General features: G+C 40.4%; 1 protein-coding gene across 1 annotated transcript in view; it reads left to right on the forward strand.

Moving 5' to 3' along the window:
- The window catches only part of ralgapa1 (Ral GTPase activating protein catalytic subunit alpha 1), a gene marked incomplete in the record, with an annotated part of 70003 nt that overhangs the window by 27834 nt on the left and 22735 nt on the right, over nt 1-19434 (forward strand). The window contains 15 exon segments of the mRNA XM_062439716.1: nt 95-203; nt 1999-2109; nt 2888-2956; nt 3112-3249; nt 3487-3670; nt 4935-5053; nt 5230-5349; nt 6445-7066; nt 7303-7418; nt 7787-7911; nt 11083-11154; nt 11501-11624; nt 12212-12367; nt 15385-15543; nt 17212-17339. Coding sequence (XP_062295700.1) covers nt 95-203; nt 1999-2109; nt 2888-2956; nt 3112-3249; nt 3487-3670; nt 4935-5053; nt 5230-5349; nt 6445-7066; nt 7303-7418; nt 7787-7911; nt 11083-11154; nt 11501-11624; nt 12212-12367; nt 15385-15543; nt 17212-17339 — 2352 coding nt within the window.

A 19434-nucleotide genomic window follows, 5' to 3' on the forward strand; every position in this document is an offset into this window, starting at 1 on the left:
ATTGACTCCAATACACAGCATTTGTATGGATCTTTGAGTGTCTTTTTCTATGTGTGTGTATAACTGTTGACTCATACTGTACTTCTTTTATCAGGTGTGTGGCTCTGTGCAGTCTGGGGATCTGGCTGTGTGAGGAGTTGTCTCATGGGACTCAACATCCACAGATTAAGGATGCTCTCAATGTCATCTGTGTCACTCTGAAGGTCAGTCACACTGTCTGTGCTGTGAGTCATCATCAGTTATTGTTCTGTCCAGGCTACTTTTTGAGCTTCAAACACCAATCAGAAAATAGTCTTTGAAATATGAGTCAAATCAGTGTCAAACCAACTGGATAACATCGTCAGACTCAAACTTTGTCCCTGGTGACCACCGTACAGACTCTGACTCTGACTGTGATCCAGTGAAATAAGACCAAAGCAATGAATCTGAACCAAACAAGCTCTGATTAGCTGCCTGTCATACTGATCTGAGTGTCTGAACATCTGCTCCTCTTCCTAATGCTAATTCAAAGGGCACTTTATGATTAAATACAATAACAATGTCATGACTTCAAAATAGTAAAATGACTAATGCACCAGTTTAAGTGACAGTTAAATGTTTCTTCTACATTTTAATAGCAACTGTATTTAGTCATGTTAGCATATTGCATGAGATAAAGTGAATCCTACTTACAAAACTCCAATGAAATCAATCAATCTGTCAATCAGTCTTTACTTTGAATAGCACTTTTCATACATAGTAATGTAACACAAAATGCTTTACATATTAAAAAACAAAACAAACAAAATGAAAAATAAATAAATAATGACTCAATAAAAACAGGAACTGAGGAGACGCTATCATGACTTTCATGTATTTGCAATGAGGAAACACCAGAGGTACGATAAAATGTAGAAATTCAGAATACTCAAAAAAAAGTTAAATAAAATATAATAATAAGTAATAAAATAAAGTCACTATAAAGTAAAGTGGGTAAAACTAGAAATGTGAGGTGGGGGTACTAAAAGGGAATGATTTGCAGTGACACAGGTCATGGGATTAAAACTGTACAAATGAGTGAGGATGTAATGTAGCTGCTGAAAATCAAAAGGAAGGTTATTTTAAAGCGCCAAAACACTGGCTGAAAACTGGACAGTTGGGATCTCGATGTGTTTAAACATGGTGAGCTGTGTGGAGCCAAAGTATGATGGGAAAACATTGTTGGAGATGATATTTTAGTGTTGGGTGAAATTGCCTCAGTGGTCTGTTTCAGGCCACTAGACTGGGAGGCCTGTGGATCACAATAACACTGTCCAACATTCACTGTCTCATCTCCAGCCAAGTGACTCTAGATGGAAACACACACACACACACATACCTTTTTCCACCTTGGAATCCTTAGCTTGTGTATCGGCAGCCAATGGCCTGCTAAGACACTACAGCGACACACACTCGTGCACACACACACACTTGCATTCACTCACTCCTGGGAGCAAACCCTGGACTGTCAATATGTTTGGTCCTCCTTCAGATAGGAGACTAATCCAAGGGGAATGCTGCAAGCTGTGACACACACACACACACACTTATACACACATCTTGTCCACTTTTGAATCTCTTGCCTTCGTAGCAGCAGCAGCCAGTAGCCTCAGCCACGGGCTCTGTGACACACACACACATACACACAAAGCTCGAGGGATTGTAATATTTCCATGCAGAGCCACTTCTTCCTGCTGTCCCTCTCATCCTGCTACCCCTCCCTCATTTTATCCAGAAGCATTTTTTGTTGTGTAGATGATGATCCTGTTTAGAGCCTGACTAATCTGTGAATTCTCTCCCTGGCCACTAATTGACCTTTTTCATAGCAGACGTTTTGACTTGTATTTTATTGTGTTCTAAAAAATAATTAAAAACTTTTATGAATATTTCAGATAGGATTTAAAACTTATATATTTAAAGTATGGTGACTAATATATGATTGTATCTGAATTAACATGAATACTGTGTGTCATTTCCCAGTATCCCAATAAGAATGTAGCACTGGTGGCGTCGGACATCCTTCACCTTCTCATCAGTCATGTGGATCATCTTCTCAAATTCCCTCCCGACACTCCAAAGAAGATCGTTGAGGTAAGATGTAAATTTGTGTACGATTAATCACGTTTCTAAATCCCCAAATTAGTTATTTGTGGTGATTTAGTGAAGGTAAACACAGTGAACGTCAATACGTTACGGCGCTGCACTTTTCAGAGGCTGCAGATTTATCCACATATCAGTTCTGATGCCTTCAGATGCTGCAGAGATTTAATGAACTGAAGGAGAAACTTTTCATACAGTATAAAGCAGCTGAGGATAACATTCACAGTATTCAATCAATCAATTAATCAAATTTGATTTATATAGCAGCTTTCATACAGGTTAATGTAGTTCAAAGTGCTTCACAGTTAATTGACAAGCTGATAATAAGAAAGAACAAGTGACAACATAAAGAAAAGGAATAAAAAGAACTAATTACAAAGAAAAAAACATTTATAGATCAATGCAGACTGATTTACTGACTTTACTGCTTTTTTTTTAACCTCACCAGTGCCTGAAGTGATCATTTAATCAATGGTTATACTGACCCAGTATACATGATTGGTTTCAGGCATGTTAGTAAGGACGGAGAAGATCATTTTCATTTTAAAATGCCGTTATAAAATGAAATTATATTAATGTGGATATTCTTATTGCTCCTCTGGAAGTGATTTTTTTCAAAATTAAATTACAAATGTAATGTTATATTTTCTTCTAATTGGCTTTAATTTCCTTGTTAGATCTCAAATAATTATTCTTTATGGGTTTTTTTACTGGGTGTAGTTTTTTTTTTATCATTAAAAACAAATGTGTTTGATTTTATTTTTCCTAGATTTTGATTGCCACCATCACGTACCTGCTGCCTACTACTGAGTCCTCTCCTCATGAGCTGGATAAGAGGGTAACACACACACACACACACACACACACACACACACACACACACACACACACACACACACACACACACACACACAAACACTCTCTCTAACGTTTTTCTCATTACATTACTTGTTTTACCTGTGTAGTAACCTCATGACTGTGTGTGTGTTGCAGCTGGTAGTGTCCCTCCTGTTGTGTCTGCTGGACTGGGTGATGGCTCTGCCTCCAAAGACTCTCCTTCAGCCTGTTCAAACACAAAGCCCCTTAGACAGGGAGCAGCCCACCAAGACCCTGCTCAGCTGTATTTATAAGGTATGTAGGGGAGTTTGTGTCATCGTGATAAACTAAGCCCCTAACACACACACACACACACACCCACACACACACACACACAATCACTTGCACATTGTAATTACATTATGAGTCCACCAAAACATTCCCCATGTTTAAAGTTTTTAACATAACCTGGATTATAAATAAGGTTAAATGGAATCCAATCAGGAACCACATTGCTTATCTTTTTTTTTTTTTTTTTTTAACTCTCTCTAGGTGTTGCACGGGTGTGTGTACGGAGCTCAGTCTATCTCCAGCGCCAAGTATAATCCGCTGCAGCTGTCAGACCTGCTCAGTCCAGACTACGACCCCTTCCTGCCATTAGAGAGCCTCAGAGAACCAGAACCGCTGCACAGCCCGGACTCTGAACGCTCCAGCAAGCTACAGCCAGTCACTGAAGGTATTTAATTCAACAGCAGGGACACACTACACTACTACTGGGTCATTATAACTATCATTTGGTTCTATGACGTGAGTTGTTATGTGAATTATATGATGCTGCTAGATCCAGTCAGGACTAACACAGCATATTAATTAGACAACAGGAAGATATACAGAAATGAAGCATGTATATATTTATTTTGAATTACATACAGATGCCACAAACAGACATACAAGACATCACCAGGAATATATTTACATTAAATCTATGAAATATATCTATATATGTAAAGTAGTGCACTGACACAGACAGACATACACACACACACACACACATAAAATGTCTGGACAATATGATCCAGCTCCGTCACCGAACCACTGCCAATCACTAAAGATGGAAGAAGTCAGTTGTGTGTGTGTGTGTGTGTATGCGAGCACACCGGTGTGTGTGCATCCGTGTGAGAGTGTGTATTGTCCCCCGCTGCGGTCCACCAGGACACCGTGACTACACTAATGCCTGGAGCACCATGATAGACCATGCTTCAACTCCTCTCTTTTCTCTCTTCCCATCCTCTAGTCTTCACTGCTAACATTCTTGTCTTAACTTTTATTATTATTCTGTAATTTTATATCTTTCACTTCAGTTTTTCTTTATGTGATTCACTCATATATGTTGATTTGCCTTTCCTCGTTTTTTTTCTTTTTTTCCCCCTTTTTTCTTTCCCTTCCTCATCCCGACCTCTCCTGAGGCTCAAGGGGGTCGTCGAGAATGCCTGGTCAATACATATCTGTAGTCTACACACAGTTCTGTCAATAAGGAGCTGTTTGAACGTGTGTTTGTGTCACAGTGTGTGTGTAATGATGTTGATTAGCCTGGATCTGCTACCAGCACAGTGTGTGATGGCATTGGCTTCTTCTCAGCATGGGGCAGACTATGTACAAGCCAAATGTGTGTTTGTAACTCTTTCTTGTTTTGCCTGTAATTTCTGAAGGTGTCTTCAAAGTCAGAACCTAAATATCAACTTAGAGTAACAGTCACACCTTTTACCCCAATATGGAGCAATAATGTTAATGCTTAATTTTGTACGTGATGAAGTTATTGTGTTTTTATGTAGATCAATAGGTAACCATCTCCAAGAATAGCTTCATTGTGGCTTTTGGTTTTTACTGTTATTAGAAAATATTGAGTTTTCATTTCAGGCGTCACAACAGTAAAAATTAGGAAGTATCTGTGTTATCCAAATACTTGACTTCTATTTTTGTTTCCGTTTTTCTTTCTACAGTTCGTAGCCGTATTCAGCAGGGCCTGGTTTCCATAGCAGCCAGGACCGTTATCACCCACCTGGTCAACCATCTAGGGCATTACCCCATGTCTGGAGGGCCTGCTACTCTATCTAGCCAGGTACTGTTATACTGTACTGTTATACTGTGTGTGTGTGTGTGTGTGTGTGTGTGTGTGTGTGTGTGTGTGTGTGGCACTACTATGATGTGTTGTGTATATGGTGATGATTACTTGTCTGTTTTAAGGAGAATTTTTGAGTGTTTTCCTACTTTGACACTGTGCTCCATGTTTTCTAGGTGTGTGAGAACCAAGACAACCCGTACTGTGAGAGTGCAGATCTGGGACCAGAACTGTTCCACTCACCAAACCTACAGTTCCTGGTTCTGAACGGCTCCACGCTGCTTTCAGTGCTTCAGGTAGACAGAACTTAAACAAAAATGTCATGCTTTCTAAATTAAATAAGCTTAAAACACACTACAATACTTTTAGACCAGTTTATAACCGCTCTTTGTTATTGTAAATGAAGCTGAATGATCTCAAACTTAAGGTAGATTTGATCTTAAGCCCGGCTCAGACTGTAGGAGTTTTGGGCTGATTTATCCCTGATTCACCCCTCCTGACAATCTCAGGACAAATCTAGTCTGGGACTTTGGTCAGTACAGATGTTGGGCCCAAATTATCTGGGTTTACAGATTCAGTCTTAGCCCTCCAGAACTGCACTCAGACTTATCGGGCCTGCCCCAATAATTTCAGACGTTTTTTTTTTAACGTGGATGATTATGTCACTACTTTCCGAGCGGGACCGCAATAGCAAATGAGAGAGATAAATCTACAAGGAGATGAAAGTGAATGAGATGACTTAAAAGGGCGATAGCAATGAAACAACAAGCTGTTGTTCTGGTGTTTTGGCCTCCATGTACTGCCCTCCATGACATAACCATACCGTCAAGCATAAGAGATTTACTAAAGCAAGTTATTGCACCATGTCCGTCTCCATTTTGTTAACATCTGCTTCACACACTTGAGATGATGCATTCCTCCCTCTGGCACGATAATCTTTATTATATCCTGTTGTGTGCGATCGACATTATTTTGAAATCTTGCAAAATCTGATTTCAAAATCAATTAGGATTTTAAAACTCCTTTAGTCGTAGCCTGGCTTTGATAATGTCCTTGTTAAGACTGCCTTATAGATTTTTATCAGCGGTAGCATTGTAGCTTTAGTTAAAACAAATCAAGCAAAACACCCCCTGAAAATCTTGATTTTGCTGAGCTGTAGTGGTTTAACTTCTCACCTTACTGTAGTGATGTAGAGGTGAACCTAAGTGCAGGGTACAGAGTACACTGTGACATCACTGCTGCACACTGATCACAAGACTTGAGCATTTTCAGCAAGAGAACACTACTTTTCAGTTTGGTGTAAAGTTACTCCAAGCTTCAGTAATTTAGCATTAGGATGATTTTTCTAATCTGTATTCAGTGATTCATTCATTTCTTTCTCTTTTCTCCAGATCCGGTCAGAGTCTGGTGTACCGGGAGGCGGAATGACAGCCGGTTTGTCCTCCGCTCCCGCCTGCGTTCGCGTCATCATCCGAGACGTAGCCGGAAAGCACTCCTGGGACTCCGCCGTCCTTTACGGGCCCCCACCGTGCACCCCGAGCAGCCCGGCACACACCCTCCTCACACAAACACAATCTCCTCACAGTGCGAATCTCCACTTACGCACCCCGCCAGGTGGTCCGATGAAAAAGACGGAAGCTGAGAGAGGAGAGGTAGAGGAAGACGGGCAGGAGGAAAGAGAGTCTGAGGAGGGAGGACGAGGGACGGAGGGCGAAGGGCAAGAGTTGGAGGGAGAGGGAGAGGAGGAAGGAGAGGAGAGGAAAGTCGCTGAGAAGGAAAGAGGGGGACAAGAGGAAGAGGAGGAGCAGGAGGAGGGGAACACGGAGCACAGAATGGATGCGGAGGGGGATAGAGGAGAGCTGTGCTCGGAACAGCTTCTGGCGCCGCCATTGGCTAAGCGTGTGTGTCGGGAGGCGGTGCCGGCGTGGGATTCGCTTAGGGAAGGAGATGACGCACTGGATGAAATGCTGCAGTATCTGGGATACTCCAGTCCAGAATGTCTTCAGAGGGCAGGTAAAAACACACACACACACACACACACACAAAGTCAAAGTATGTTAGCAGCTCCTTAAGTGATTTTCATTGACTATTTTACAGACTTTTATCCCTCAGTTGCTTCAGTAAAACAGGGGAGGTGTGGCATATTTGTCAGTATCAGTGTAACTCTTGTCCTGAAGTTCTAAAAATAGCAATTCTTTACAGCTACAGTAACTTACTGTCCTGATCTGTCCCCCCCCCTCCCCCTTCAGGCATGCCGCTCAACATCCCGGCCCCTCCTCCAGCCTGTGTTTCAGAAAAGCAGGAGAACGACGTGATCAACGCCATCCTGAAGCAGAGCGCTGCCGAGCGAGAGTTCGTCCTTCATGTGCGTATCGTCCATATTCATGTCAACAGAATGAGCTCATTCATTTGAATCACTAAGGGCTGTAACTAACAATTATTTTCATTACCCATTAATATGTTGACTATTTTCTCTATTCGCAATTAGTTGTTAGTGTTATAAAAATATATTAAAAGATGGCTTATAACAAGAGGATAATTTTTTTGTGATAGCTACTGTACATATATATATAATTTTTAAGGATAACAATATGTGCACTGAGTGGATGGCATGAAAAAATTATGGAGAGATACATCCTAAAGAAATGCTTTCTGTTAAACATTATTATATATTTTCTTTCTCATTTGTTTAATATTTATATTTTTTGCATTAAATTGAAATGTGTGTTGCAGAGAGGTGAGGATTTGAACATGAGAGCAGTGCAGCAACCTGAACCAGAGACCCAGACACCACAGTCCGCCTTCTACTACTGCAGACTATTGATCAACATACTGGGACTCAACTCCTGGGAGAAGAGGTGAGACCGGACACAGGCTGGCAATAGATCTCAACACGTCAAGTGTTTCACTTATTCTGGCAAGCATCCCTGGTGTGTGGTTATCATTTGGCAGGGTGTTTTACTGTTTAAGAGTTCAACAGCACATTTTGAATAGAGGAAAATGCAGACTATGGCCTATCAACTAGCGTGGAATATATGAAGATGCTGATATATCTGTGATATCAGCGTATATTAATGGCCTTCTAGTCAGTCCCTTAGGGGTTTGGTGTCAAGAACGGGTTCCATATTTCCATTTTTATATATTTTATTTATATGTTTATATTTTACATTCCATATGTATTAGAAACCAATTGAGACATTTTAAGTTGAAGCAGATGTCTTTGCTTCTGTTTGTAGCTCCTAGCACAAATATACTCCATGTTACCTCTTTTTGCATCTTAGAGCTTTTCAATAATTTAAGAGATTACAATTTTCACATGTTGCACCACAATCTATAAGTAAAACTATCACTACAAAAATAAATATGTGTGTGTATATATATATATATATGTATATTTGTAAATCTGACTTTACTGCCTTTGCACATTTGATATTTAAAGAGAAGCATTGAACATGAGGCTGTTTTTCAGGTTGCTGTAGGACAGATTTGGTGCATGAATCCTTTTATTCATTTTTGTCTCCCTTAAAACAAACCAAATGCTTGTCGAATGCAAATGAGACAAAAGATTTTTTTTTTTTAAAGGATTTTGTTCTAATTAGACACATTTTTCCATTCAAATGGAGCAGCATTTCATCTTCTCAATGACTCCGAGCTAAAACACACAATGTCAAGGTATCACGTTAAATGTGTCTGGCCAGCTAATGGACACTCATTGCTCTTTATACTTTATCCAGGGAATTACACCGTCTGCATTCAGCCAGCACAATAGACTTCTTAACACAGTGTGTGTATGAGTGTGTGTGTGTGTGTGTGTGTAAGAGAGTGTTATAATGAGCATAGTACTCTATTGATCAAACTCAACCCATTTAGAGTTTGAATAAAAGGGAGTAGTTGAAGAAGAGAATGATGGAGGGAGAGATGGCGAATCAGAAAACAGGATGAATACGGCACGGGTAGATGAAGAAAGAGAAGGAAAAACAAAAAAAAAGAAATGGAGCCATAATAAGTGAGTGAATGTTAGAGAGAATGAGAAAATGAGAAGGCTCAATAAATTTGTAGGATGTCAAAAAAGAAATAAGGAGAGAGAGAAAGATAAGTAGAGATTGTCTAATCATCTGTTATTGTCCCCTTATGTCTCTCCAGGTATTCATATGGGGCATTACAGACACTAAGATACTGACAGTCTCCCGTGTGCGTGCATGTGTGTGTCCACTTTTATGCTTTTCCCTATAATCCAGGGTGTAAATGGAGTCTTTGAGAGCAGAGAATGAGGCCATTACCAAGTATCAGTTTAATAAAGAGCAAATTGCTGTCTCTCTCTCTCTTTATCTCCTGCTCTTTCTCCCCCTTTTTTTTTTTTTAGCTCTCTAAGAGAGAAAAGAATGATGTGTCATTATGAGTCCACTCCAAGCTTCACTGCTCGAGTCTTGGTTTTATATCAGCGGCGCCCGAAGTTGGTGGCTGGTGATTTTGAACGGTTCCTGAACTAGTTAGCATGTATAAAAGGTTTTTGTTTTGGCCTTTTCTATACAGACCCTGAAGGTGATATACTAGTCGCAGTCAGTATGGGGTGTTGATGCGTTTGTGAAGTAATAATAACACCCAGTAATACATATTTATAAGACCACAGTTAGAGAGGAGGTTATTTTAATGGACTTGCCAAACTAAACAATATTGGCAAGTCCATTATTTATCGGTTTAAGTGATGTATGGCATGTGAGGCAGGAAGGCAGGGAGCTGAAAGTGATGATTCAGGGGACGGCGCGAACCCTGCAAGATTTTATCTGTCATTCGTTCAACTGCTTTATCACAGTGATAAGCTAACGCGTGTTGTTTTACAACCTGATACTGCACTGCCAAGTTTGACTCTTCTGGAGAGTTTAACCTTGTCTCTGACTGACTGTATCCCTCAGGTATTCAAACCAGAACACAATGTTACATTTAAGAACATAAAATGAAGATGTTGGTAAATGTTAACCTACTCCAAAACAGTGCATGCTACTGTATATCTTTCATAATCTGCAGCGTGTGTGTATAAAAATGAGGGCACGCTTGTCCTTGATTAGACAGGGCATCGCTCTTTATTTTACACACACACACACACACACACACACACACACACACACACACACACACACACACACACACACACACACACACAGACCTTTTTAAACAGATAAAATTAAAAGATATTTTGTTATTTAGCAACGTGATCCCTATTAGCTTCCTCATGCTGTAATTGCAGAATGCTCGTGCTCTCTGAACCTTACATGTTCATCTATTTAAAAACGTTTTTCCATCTTTTTTTTTCTATGCTATTCAAACATAAAAATAACAGAGTTGATTTTACAAAACCATCGGAACATCTAGCCTGCCTTTCTCTCAAGGAATTTACCAGTTTATTATATACGGATAAAATATACGGTTCAGAAGTCACGGCAACAGCGGGTGGAGTTCAGTTTTTCCTATTTAAAGAGAGTTTCACAGGATAGTGTTTATGCAGTGTTAGTGTACAGAGTATTTAGTTTCAAAATTGAAATAAAGTGTTGAAATGAAGCTCTTTTAAAACCTTATATTGTACTGACTGAAAAGCAGTTTGGTGAATCATCCTCATGCTGGTGTTAGTGATGTTGTTCATGGTGTGGTCTACTTTCTAGCAGCAAAATGGTTCTCTCTATACAAAACGAATGTAAGAATTTAATATTTATGTCCATAAGGATTTAAGCACTTATCTGAAAATCTCAAACATTACCTCTTGAATGATGAAGTGTTGTTTGTATTGTTTTGACTGGATGTTTTTACCAGAAGTCCTGCCAGCTCTACTTCCTGTCTCATTAGTTGGCCCTGGATTTGGTGTGTTTTTTTTTTGTGTTTTTTTGTTTTTAAATTTCCAGGAAACAGTGACAAAAACAGGCTACCAGCCAATTAGGCACCTGTGTTAGCCAGATAATGATAGAGAGGAAGGTTTATTCATAACTTTGGAAAATGATTCCTAACCTTTGTGTGCATTTCTGTGTGTGTTTTGGCAGGACTAACTTTCATTTGTTGAGGAAAAACGAGAAGTTGCTGAGAGAGCTGAAGAACCTGGACTCACGGCAGTGGTGAGAAATATATCCGTACTGCGTTCCTCCCTCATCTCCTCTGTTTCACCTTTACATTCAGCTTTTAGCCAGTTTCTAGTTTGAATTTCTACAATTCTCCCTTTTATTCCCTCTTTCTTTCTGCTGTAAGTAGAATTCAGCTGTCATTTTGTCCTTAAAGAGTCGTAACAAGTTAGCCGCTTTCTAAATTTAAATTCGGTTGCAAAAATACAAAGACTGAGACCTTGAGGAGTATTAGAGTGATTAGACTTTTAGATATTGCTGGAATAAATGGTAGTGACTTAACAAGCCACTTCTCATTACTTGTCCTTTCGGTCATGATTGTTTTCCTTCGTTTCTCCTCCAGCCGTGAGACTCATAAAATAGCAGTATTTTATGTGGCTGAGGGCCAAGAGGACAAACACTCCATCCTAACCAACACAGCGGGCAGCCAGGCCTATGAAGACTTTGTGTCTGGACTGGGCTGGGAGGTAAGAAAATGTGCTCACATCCTCTCTCTTTTTTTCACACATATATCCCATTGTCAGCAGAGGAAATTCTGCATTTTTCTCAACATTGTTTCCTTGAACTGTAATGAATTACAGTTGCAATAGCGCATAACTATATCTGACTAACATTTTTTTTTTAAAAGTATTTAGTTTATATCGGAAAAACAAGCAAATGAGTCTATAAATATCAAATGTGTTGAATTTTATGTCATAATTGACTGTTTTTATAGGTGCATTTTGTTTAAATTGATTGATTTTTCTTTGCAACACCAGTTTGTGTTCACAAATACGGTCTTCCAGTATATGTTGGTATATTCAGCAGCCTGAACCTCTACCTGCATCTTTCCGTTTGATGCGTATTGATGAGTAAAGAGCTTTCTGACACAAGTAGCCGACAAAAAATCCTAAGAACTAGGTGTACTCCGTTTCTAGAAACATATCATAAATTAAACTGTATGTTTCCACATATTTTCTTCTCAACATGTCCCGTTTCATGAAAGCTATAAATGTAGTTATTATTTTGAATGTGTTTTTAATGTGTCTTTCTGTGTGTGTGTGTGCGTGTGTAGGTGGACCTCACCACTCACTGCGGCTTCATGGGAGGTCTCCAGAGGAATCGCAGCACAGGCCAGACCACGCCTTATTACGCCACCTCCACCACCGAGGTCATCTACCACGTGTCCACCCGCATGCCCCACGACCAAGACCACAACCTCACCAAGAAGGTACCACCCACACACACACACACACACACACACACACACACACACACACACACACAGAGTATCTGTAGTACAGTAGCTCTCAGCATTCACTCCTTTCTATCCAGATAATGGAAGTGCACCTAATTGCCTGTTTGTTGCTTGGTGAGGTAGAGCGACCCACACACACAAACACTGTGACATTTCAAAATGGTTTTATAGTCAGGTTCTCTGCATTATGCATCGACTATCCGCTAGCTATCGCTCTCTCCCAAACTGCAGTTGTGTGTGTGTGTGTGTGTGTGTGTGTGTGTGTGTGTGTGTGTGTGTGTGTGTGTGTGTGTGTGTGTGTGTGTGTGTGTGTGTGTGTGTGTGTGTGTGTGTGTGTGTGTGTGTGTGTGTGTGTGTGTGTGTGTGTGGTGTGGAAGATGGAGTAATTAGTAATAATAACGCTTATTGTCTTTGCTTTAATTTCCCTTTATTTCCTGAGGTGGGGACAGGGGAGATGTGCAATGACAGGAAACGAGGAGAAAAACCCTCACTACTCCTCTTCCCTCCGTTTCTTACCTTTCCCCTCCTCCTCTTCTCTTTCTTTTTGCCTGAGAATGACATTGTAAATGAGCGTAGGTTGCTTCTCACACACACATACAAACACACAAACACCAATCCATTGATGGCAAATCACATCTGTGTGTGTTTGGTGTTGTTATATTAGTGTCTAGAAAAGTGTAGTGTAGCGTGTATGTGTGTGGTTCAGGTGTTCCTTACATTGTGGGGACTCGCCTACCTTACGGGGACAAAAAGCAAGTCCCCTTAACATAAATCATTATATTTAGGGTGAAGATTTGCTTAGACGTTACAGTAGTGTAGTATAGGGTTATATTAAGGTTAGGCTTAGGCATGTGGGGGTTATGGTTAAGGTTACAGAAGTCTCCAGAAAATGAATGTAAGTCAATGTAAAGTCCTCTGAAGTGATGGAAACACAACTCTGTGTGTGTGTGTGCGCGTGTTCATCGGTGTACACCTGTCAACCCCCAGGCACCGGGCGCTCTACACATGGCCGTAATGTCCCTTTAATCAGATCATACTTCCTGCTTCTCAGCCTTTCACGTCGCTGCAGGCTCCTGATTGGATTATCAGCGCCTGGTCCGACACCATCATTCTCCCTGATCAGCTGATGGCCCCATAAAACACACACACATACACCCACACAGACACACACACACACACCCACACAGACACACAGACACACACACACACACACTGTAAACCTTTTTAACCTGACACAAACACACATCCACAAAGGGCTTTATTCACATCAGTCTGCTCAAATAAACACAAGACTATAAATTTGTGTTAACGTTGGACACAGAAGCACACACTTGATTACGCGCACACACACACACACACACACACACAGTCTGACAAATGTGTCTACAGAGAGGTTAAACCGACAGATATACACATGTCCATACTGGCAGGCATTTATCATCCATCCTCATGCCACACACACAAACACACACAGCAGCGGGAGTTTAGTCCATCGCAGGGCATTTGTCCAGTTTTCACTCTTTGCCGTGTGTGCCATTCTCCTCTCATCTCACATCCGCTTCAAATGTTATTCAAATTGTTTAAAAAAACCGAGTGATGCTGGATTTATAGATGACATCACTCTTATCTTAATAATATAACGTTTTTTGGTTTTTTTTGAAGAAGTGATGCAGCGCAGAGCAGCACATCAGACAGCAAGACTCCACTTATTAGCCTTACTCGACTGTGTCACCTAAAACACCCAAAAAATACAGCCTGAAGCTCATAATTCTCGCTCTCCCAAATGTGATAATGGCAGAACCCATCAGTTCTTCATATCTCCGTGAGTTGTGTGTCTCGCAGACGACGTCAGAGAGAAGCGCCTCGAAAAGATTTATTCATCTGTATATCTCGTGTGTTTTGCGAAGTGTGTTTAATATATCAACTTAATGCATCGCTAGAAAAATATCAGGTTAATTAAATCTATAACTCAATGCGGTCAGGTGAATTCAAGTAATGTCATTATGGCGAGTGGGTGAAGTCACTCTCAAACATGATGAGTAAGTCATGAAGTTTTTCAGGCATATATAAATTAATTTTAACTGCATCCTGATACATGGTCTTGTGAAATATGGATGGTAAGAAAGTTTTTTTGGGTTAATAAATACTTTATGCACAGAAATCCTTCCAAGAGGTCTAAAACACAACGGATTCTAGTTAAATATACATTTAAAAGGAAACGTCTTTCATGCGTTCATCTCAGGGCCGAGGCCAAGAACGACGGACACGTGAGAGAGCGTGACACACCAGACACATAGAGAGACTTCTGTGTGGGAGGGTGGTGTGTGTGTGTGTGTATGTGTATTTTGGCAAACATCAAGGTTAATGACAGAGCTGTCACCAGCCCTGACCGTAGTCCACTGAGTGTATGTGAACCACTTACACACACACACACACACACACACACACACACACACACACACACACACACACACACACACACACACACACACACACACACACACACACATCGTCACACTGCATCGGACTTGATCCCATCTGTCTTCCAGCCTATACTCCATCTTTCCGGAGCTTCACTCTGTCTTCTTGTCCACTCTCCATCTTCACACATTCACTCCATCACCCCAGGGCCATCTATATAGCACATACACACACACAAAATCAAAAGCCTTGGGTTTATGATGGATATAGCCCATCAGGCTCATTGTATGAGACCGTCTCTGTTGTGTGTGTGTGTGTGTGTGTGTGTGTGTGTGTGTGTGTGTGTGTGTGTGTGTGTGTGTGTGTGTGTGTGTGTGTGTGTGTGTGTGTGTGTGTGTGTGTGTGTGTGTGTGTGTGTGTGTGTGTGTGTGTGTGTGTGTGTGTGTGTGTGGATTGCATTGACTTAGTTTTTTGTTATTTGTTTGTGCTGCAAAAATAAAAATACAAGATCTTTATGTTCTTCAGATTCTAATGTTAAATTTTCTTTACCGTCCATCCCCACCATCCAGCTGAGACACTTAGGTAATGACGAGGTCCACATCGTTTGGTCGGAACATTCCAGAGACTACCGTCGAGGGATCATCCCCACTGAGTTTGGAGACGTGCTCATCGTCATCTACCCCATGAAGAACCACATGTACTCCATCCATATCCTTAAAAAACCTGAGGTAAAAACGGTGTACTTCATCGCCACACTGATACAGATTTATGAAAGATGATGTAATGGACTCAAACTGGTGGAAAATGCTTCTAAAACAACACTTAGTCGACGGGACATTTAAAACATTATTGAAAGCCATAAGGATAATTCAGTCGTCTTCTGGGCTAATCAGCTGTTGTGGAGCTGATATTGTGTTGCTCAGTAGCCGGTCAGTCTACTTTTTAAAGGCTGGAGTGCAGAGATGAGACTGAATTTGGTCAAAAGCCAGTTATACAATTCACTATGCGTAAAGGACAGAGGACCAAATGAAATGTGGAAGAAAAGGAGAAAGGCTATAAGCATCTGGAATACCTATGAAATTTAATCAGACCTGAATACTTAAAGTCAAAATTTGAAAACCACTAAATATGCAGCATTGAACTATTTTACTATTTAAACCATTCATGTGGTAAAAGTTTTGTTTTATGATTTATAAATTCAGAAAGAAAATTCAAGTGTCCATATATACAAAAAATACATTCATTTTGCCTAAATAAACAGGTTAAAAGTGATACCAATATCCAAAATAGTGCACACATACACACTTAAGCACGCGGGCTGCTGAGAATAAGCAGTGAGCCTGAATGCAATTTACGTCCTGTCAAGTTACGGTAAGTCAGTCATATGATCCAAGAAAGACAAGTTTTTGAAATCATAAAACTTGGAAAGAGGAAATATTGCGCTGCTGTGAATTCAGCTGTATTTCATTTTCAACTTCAGTTATTTATAAGTAGATACATTTCACAATTAGCTTCAGTTGCCTCTGAAATTTAAATGACTAAACTCTGTGTTTGCTGCCATATAATAAGAACCAATTAGTCACTTTTAACATTTACAGTGACACAGCAGGTTGCATTATTACACCTTATTATTTGTGGAGTTATGTGGAAATTAAATGAATCAAGTCTTGATATCTTGGTTTTCAGAATTTTCTAGCTGTGTTTTGCTTCATAATTGTATGTTTTTGTATACGTGTGCATTTGTGCGTGCAATCCCTACCAGACCTCCCAGATATGCATCCAGCATGTCTCACAATCCTAGAGAGAGTCTTGCCCTCAGTCTTGTTGCTCTGGATAATGTATCAGCCTAAAACACACAGACATTAATACCACAGCACTGATAGCATAACTCCATTTCAAGCAAAACCTAACACAATAAAATACTGCTTTTTCTATATGACATAGATACCACTGCACTAATAACATAACCTTATTCTGTTTCATTCATTCTACAAGCAAAAATATTGAATTACCATGAATCCTAAAACAAGTTAGATAAGATATTCCCTGCGTCGTTGTCCTGAAAGCACTGTATTCGGTCACAGAGTGCATGGCTCGGAGACCTGGTCTCCAAATTAATTCAATAAAAAGCCTGATATTATTCTCTTTGGTGGATTCCACAAGCAAAGTATTGAATTAAGTCAGAAAACCATAGCCTGAATCAAATAGTATATCATTAAAAAAAAAAAACCTGTCGTGTCAGTCATTACTTGTCAGGCTCGGTTCACTAAAACCACAATGACTCCCATAGATGATCCTGTTTCATAAAAGTACATGTTTCCTTTGCTTTGATTTACTTCATTTTTAACTATAAAATTGAGTGATTTGTTTTATCTTGTGTGTGTGTTTCTGTATAGGTGCCATTCTTTGGTCCGCTGTTTGACGGTGCTATAGTGGACATGAAGATTTTGCCCACCATGGTCAGAGCCACAGCCATCAATGCCAGTCGAGCTCTCAAATCACTCATTCCTCTATACCAGAACTTGTATCCTTTAAAAAAATTAAAAAAGCTTAAATATGCAAAATTAGGATCGGAAGTGAAAGGTAAGTCATTCTTATTACTATAGTTTTTGATGTCAAGAGCAACATCTTCAACCTTTTCACTGCTTTTGACCTTCTCGTCACATATTCATAGATATTCTACACAACAAAAACAACGACCCTAAAAGAGCTGCTTATCATCTGGAACATCTGGATTTTAGTGGGGGGGGGGGGTTATTAAAACATTTAACCGAAGACCAGACAGAAGATATTCCATCGGCTACAATATTACAAAACACATTCTGAATATTGGGGAGTACTTTCTTTATATTATATTTTTTGCATTTTTCTTGACTCTAAATGCTTACCATGGAAACCATAACAACACATTAGTACACACATGACTGCTTGTGTTGAAAAAAAAATCTTTCAGTTTTTAGGTCAATTCCTCACCCATGCTAACACCTCATGGAATTTTTTAAATAGTTTGAAGGCTTTTGCTTACATACATCGAACATGTTGAAATATATATATATTTGCCATAGTGTAGGCTGTTGAAATCCTTGCACATGTGTGTGTGTGAGCGAGAGTGTCGTTTATCACTCAGCTCAAGTGTTAAGAATAGCAAATCAATGTCCAGTGGTGTTTGGCTTTCAGAATATAAGTGCCGGTGTGATAGGGGGTGTATTTAGTCGGGTCTGGAGCGCTGTATATCAAGTGCACGTGTTTGTTGTGCGTGGACAAGCAGACAAAGTTGGGATAGAGTGTGTGTGTGTGTGTGTGTGTGTGTGTGTGTGTGTGTGTGTGTGTGTGTGTGTGTGTGTGTGTGTGTGTGTGTGTGTGTGTGTGTGTGTGTGTGTGTGTGTGTGTGTGTGTGTGTGTGTGTGTGTGTGTGTGTGTGTGTGTGTGCAAGAGGAGAAAGCGAAACCAGACAGACAGGTGTGTATATACAGTCTGTCTGCTTGATCCGATGCGATGGTAGTTTGGTTGGAACAAGCCCAAGCGGTCAATACTTATCGATGACACTCTCTCTCTTTTTCTCTCTCTCTCTCTCTCTCTCTAACGCTGTTTCTAAATGAGGGGCTTTGCTCTCTGGTCTCACACAGACAGACACACACACACACAGACACGTCTCCCCGCTTCATTCTAACAAACACAGACAGATGGTTACACTTGCACAGACACACAGTGCTTTAGACGTGCTGCAATGCGAGTACATCTACACACACACACACATGCAGATTCATGCAGGGTTGCTTTAATAAGCTTACACATTAACACACACACACACACACACACACACACACTGTTGTGAGGTGACAGTGTCCCCTTGTTGAGGCAAGCTGTGCCATTGGAATTTTTTTCTAAGCAGCACTTAAAGCAATTTGATTCCCTAATGATACAGTCCTCCTGTCTGTTTCCCTGCTTTGTCTTTCTACTTTTCATCACACCTCTGCTCCTCATGTCTGAATAAGTTCAAGTTTTCACTTTAAAAGTTTTCATCGAAAGCCAGAAGATAAATTTAGCCGAGGATGTCGTCATCTTTTACCGATAAAATCTCCTGGAATGACTTACATTAAAAAAGACCTTCTGCTAAATCATCCCGAGTGGGACCATTTTCTATTGTTGCCCTGCAGCCCATTGAGTTACGCTGGGCTTGAAAAACAAGGGCTGTATTTATCTATGGCATCCCTCAGCTAGCTCAGCCACCACATAGACCAAATGACTGCTACCAACGAGGATTGATAGCTGCCAGCACCAGAAGAATATGGAGGGCTAAAAGCTATTAGAAGATGGTTAGCTCTCTCTCTCTCTCTCTCTCTCCCAGTGAAGGATAAGGCAGCAGCTGGCAACAGGTAGCCACGCAAGTCGCAGCTAAAATAATACAACCCCCATGTTTTTTCTTTTGTCTCTCCCTCCTTTTTCTTGTCATTTCCCTGTTATCTCATCTTCAAGTCCTGCCTCCTACCTCTGCTCCATCCATTACCTCCCTTTACTCTCATTGCACCTCTTGTACTTCATTTCCATTCTTTCGCCTCTTTATATCCAACTTTCTCCTCCTTAAATTATCTCTCAACCCTTGCCTTTCTCCCTCTTTT

Source organism: Scomber scombrus, chromosome 19, assembly GCF_963691925.1.
Source record: "Scomber scombrus chromosome 19, fScoSco1.1, whole genome shotgun sequence".
Taxonomy (NCBI): Eukaryota; Metazoa; Chordata; class Actinopteri; order Scombriformes; family Scombridae; genus Scomber; species Scomber scombrus.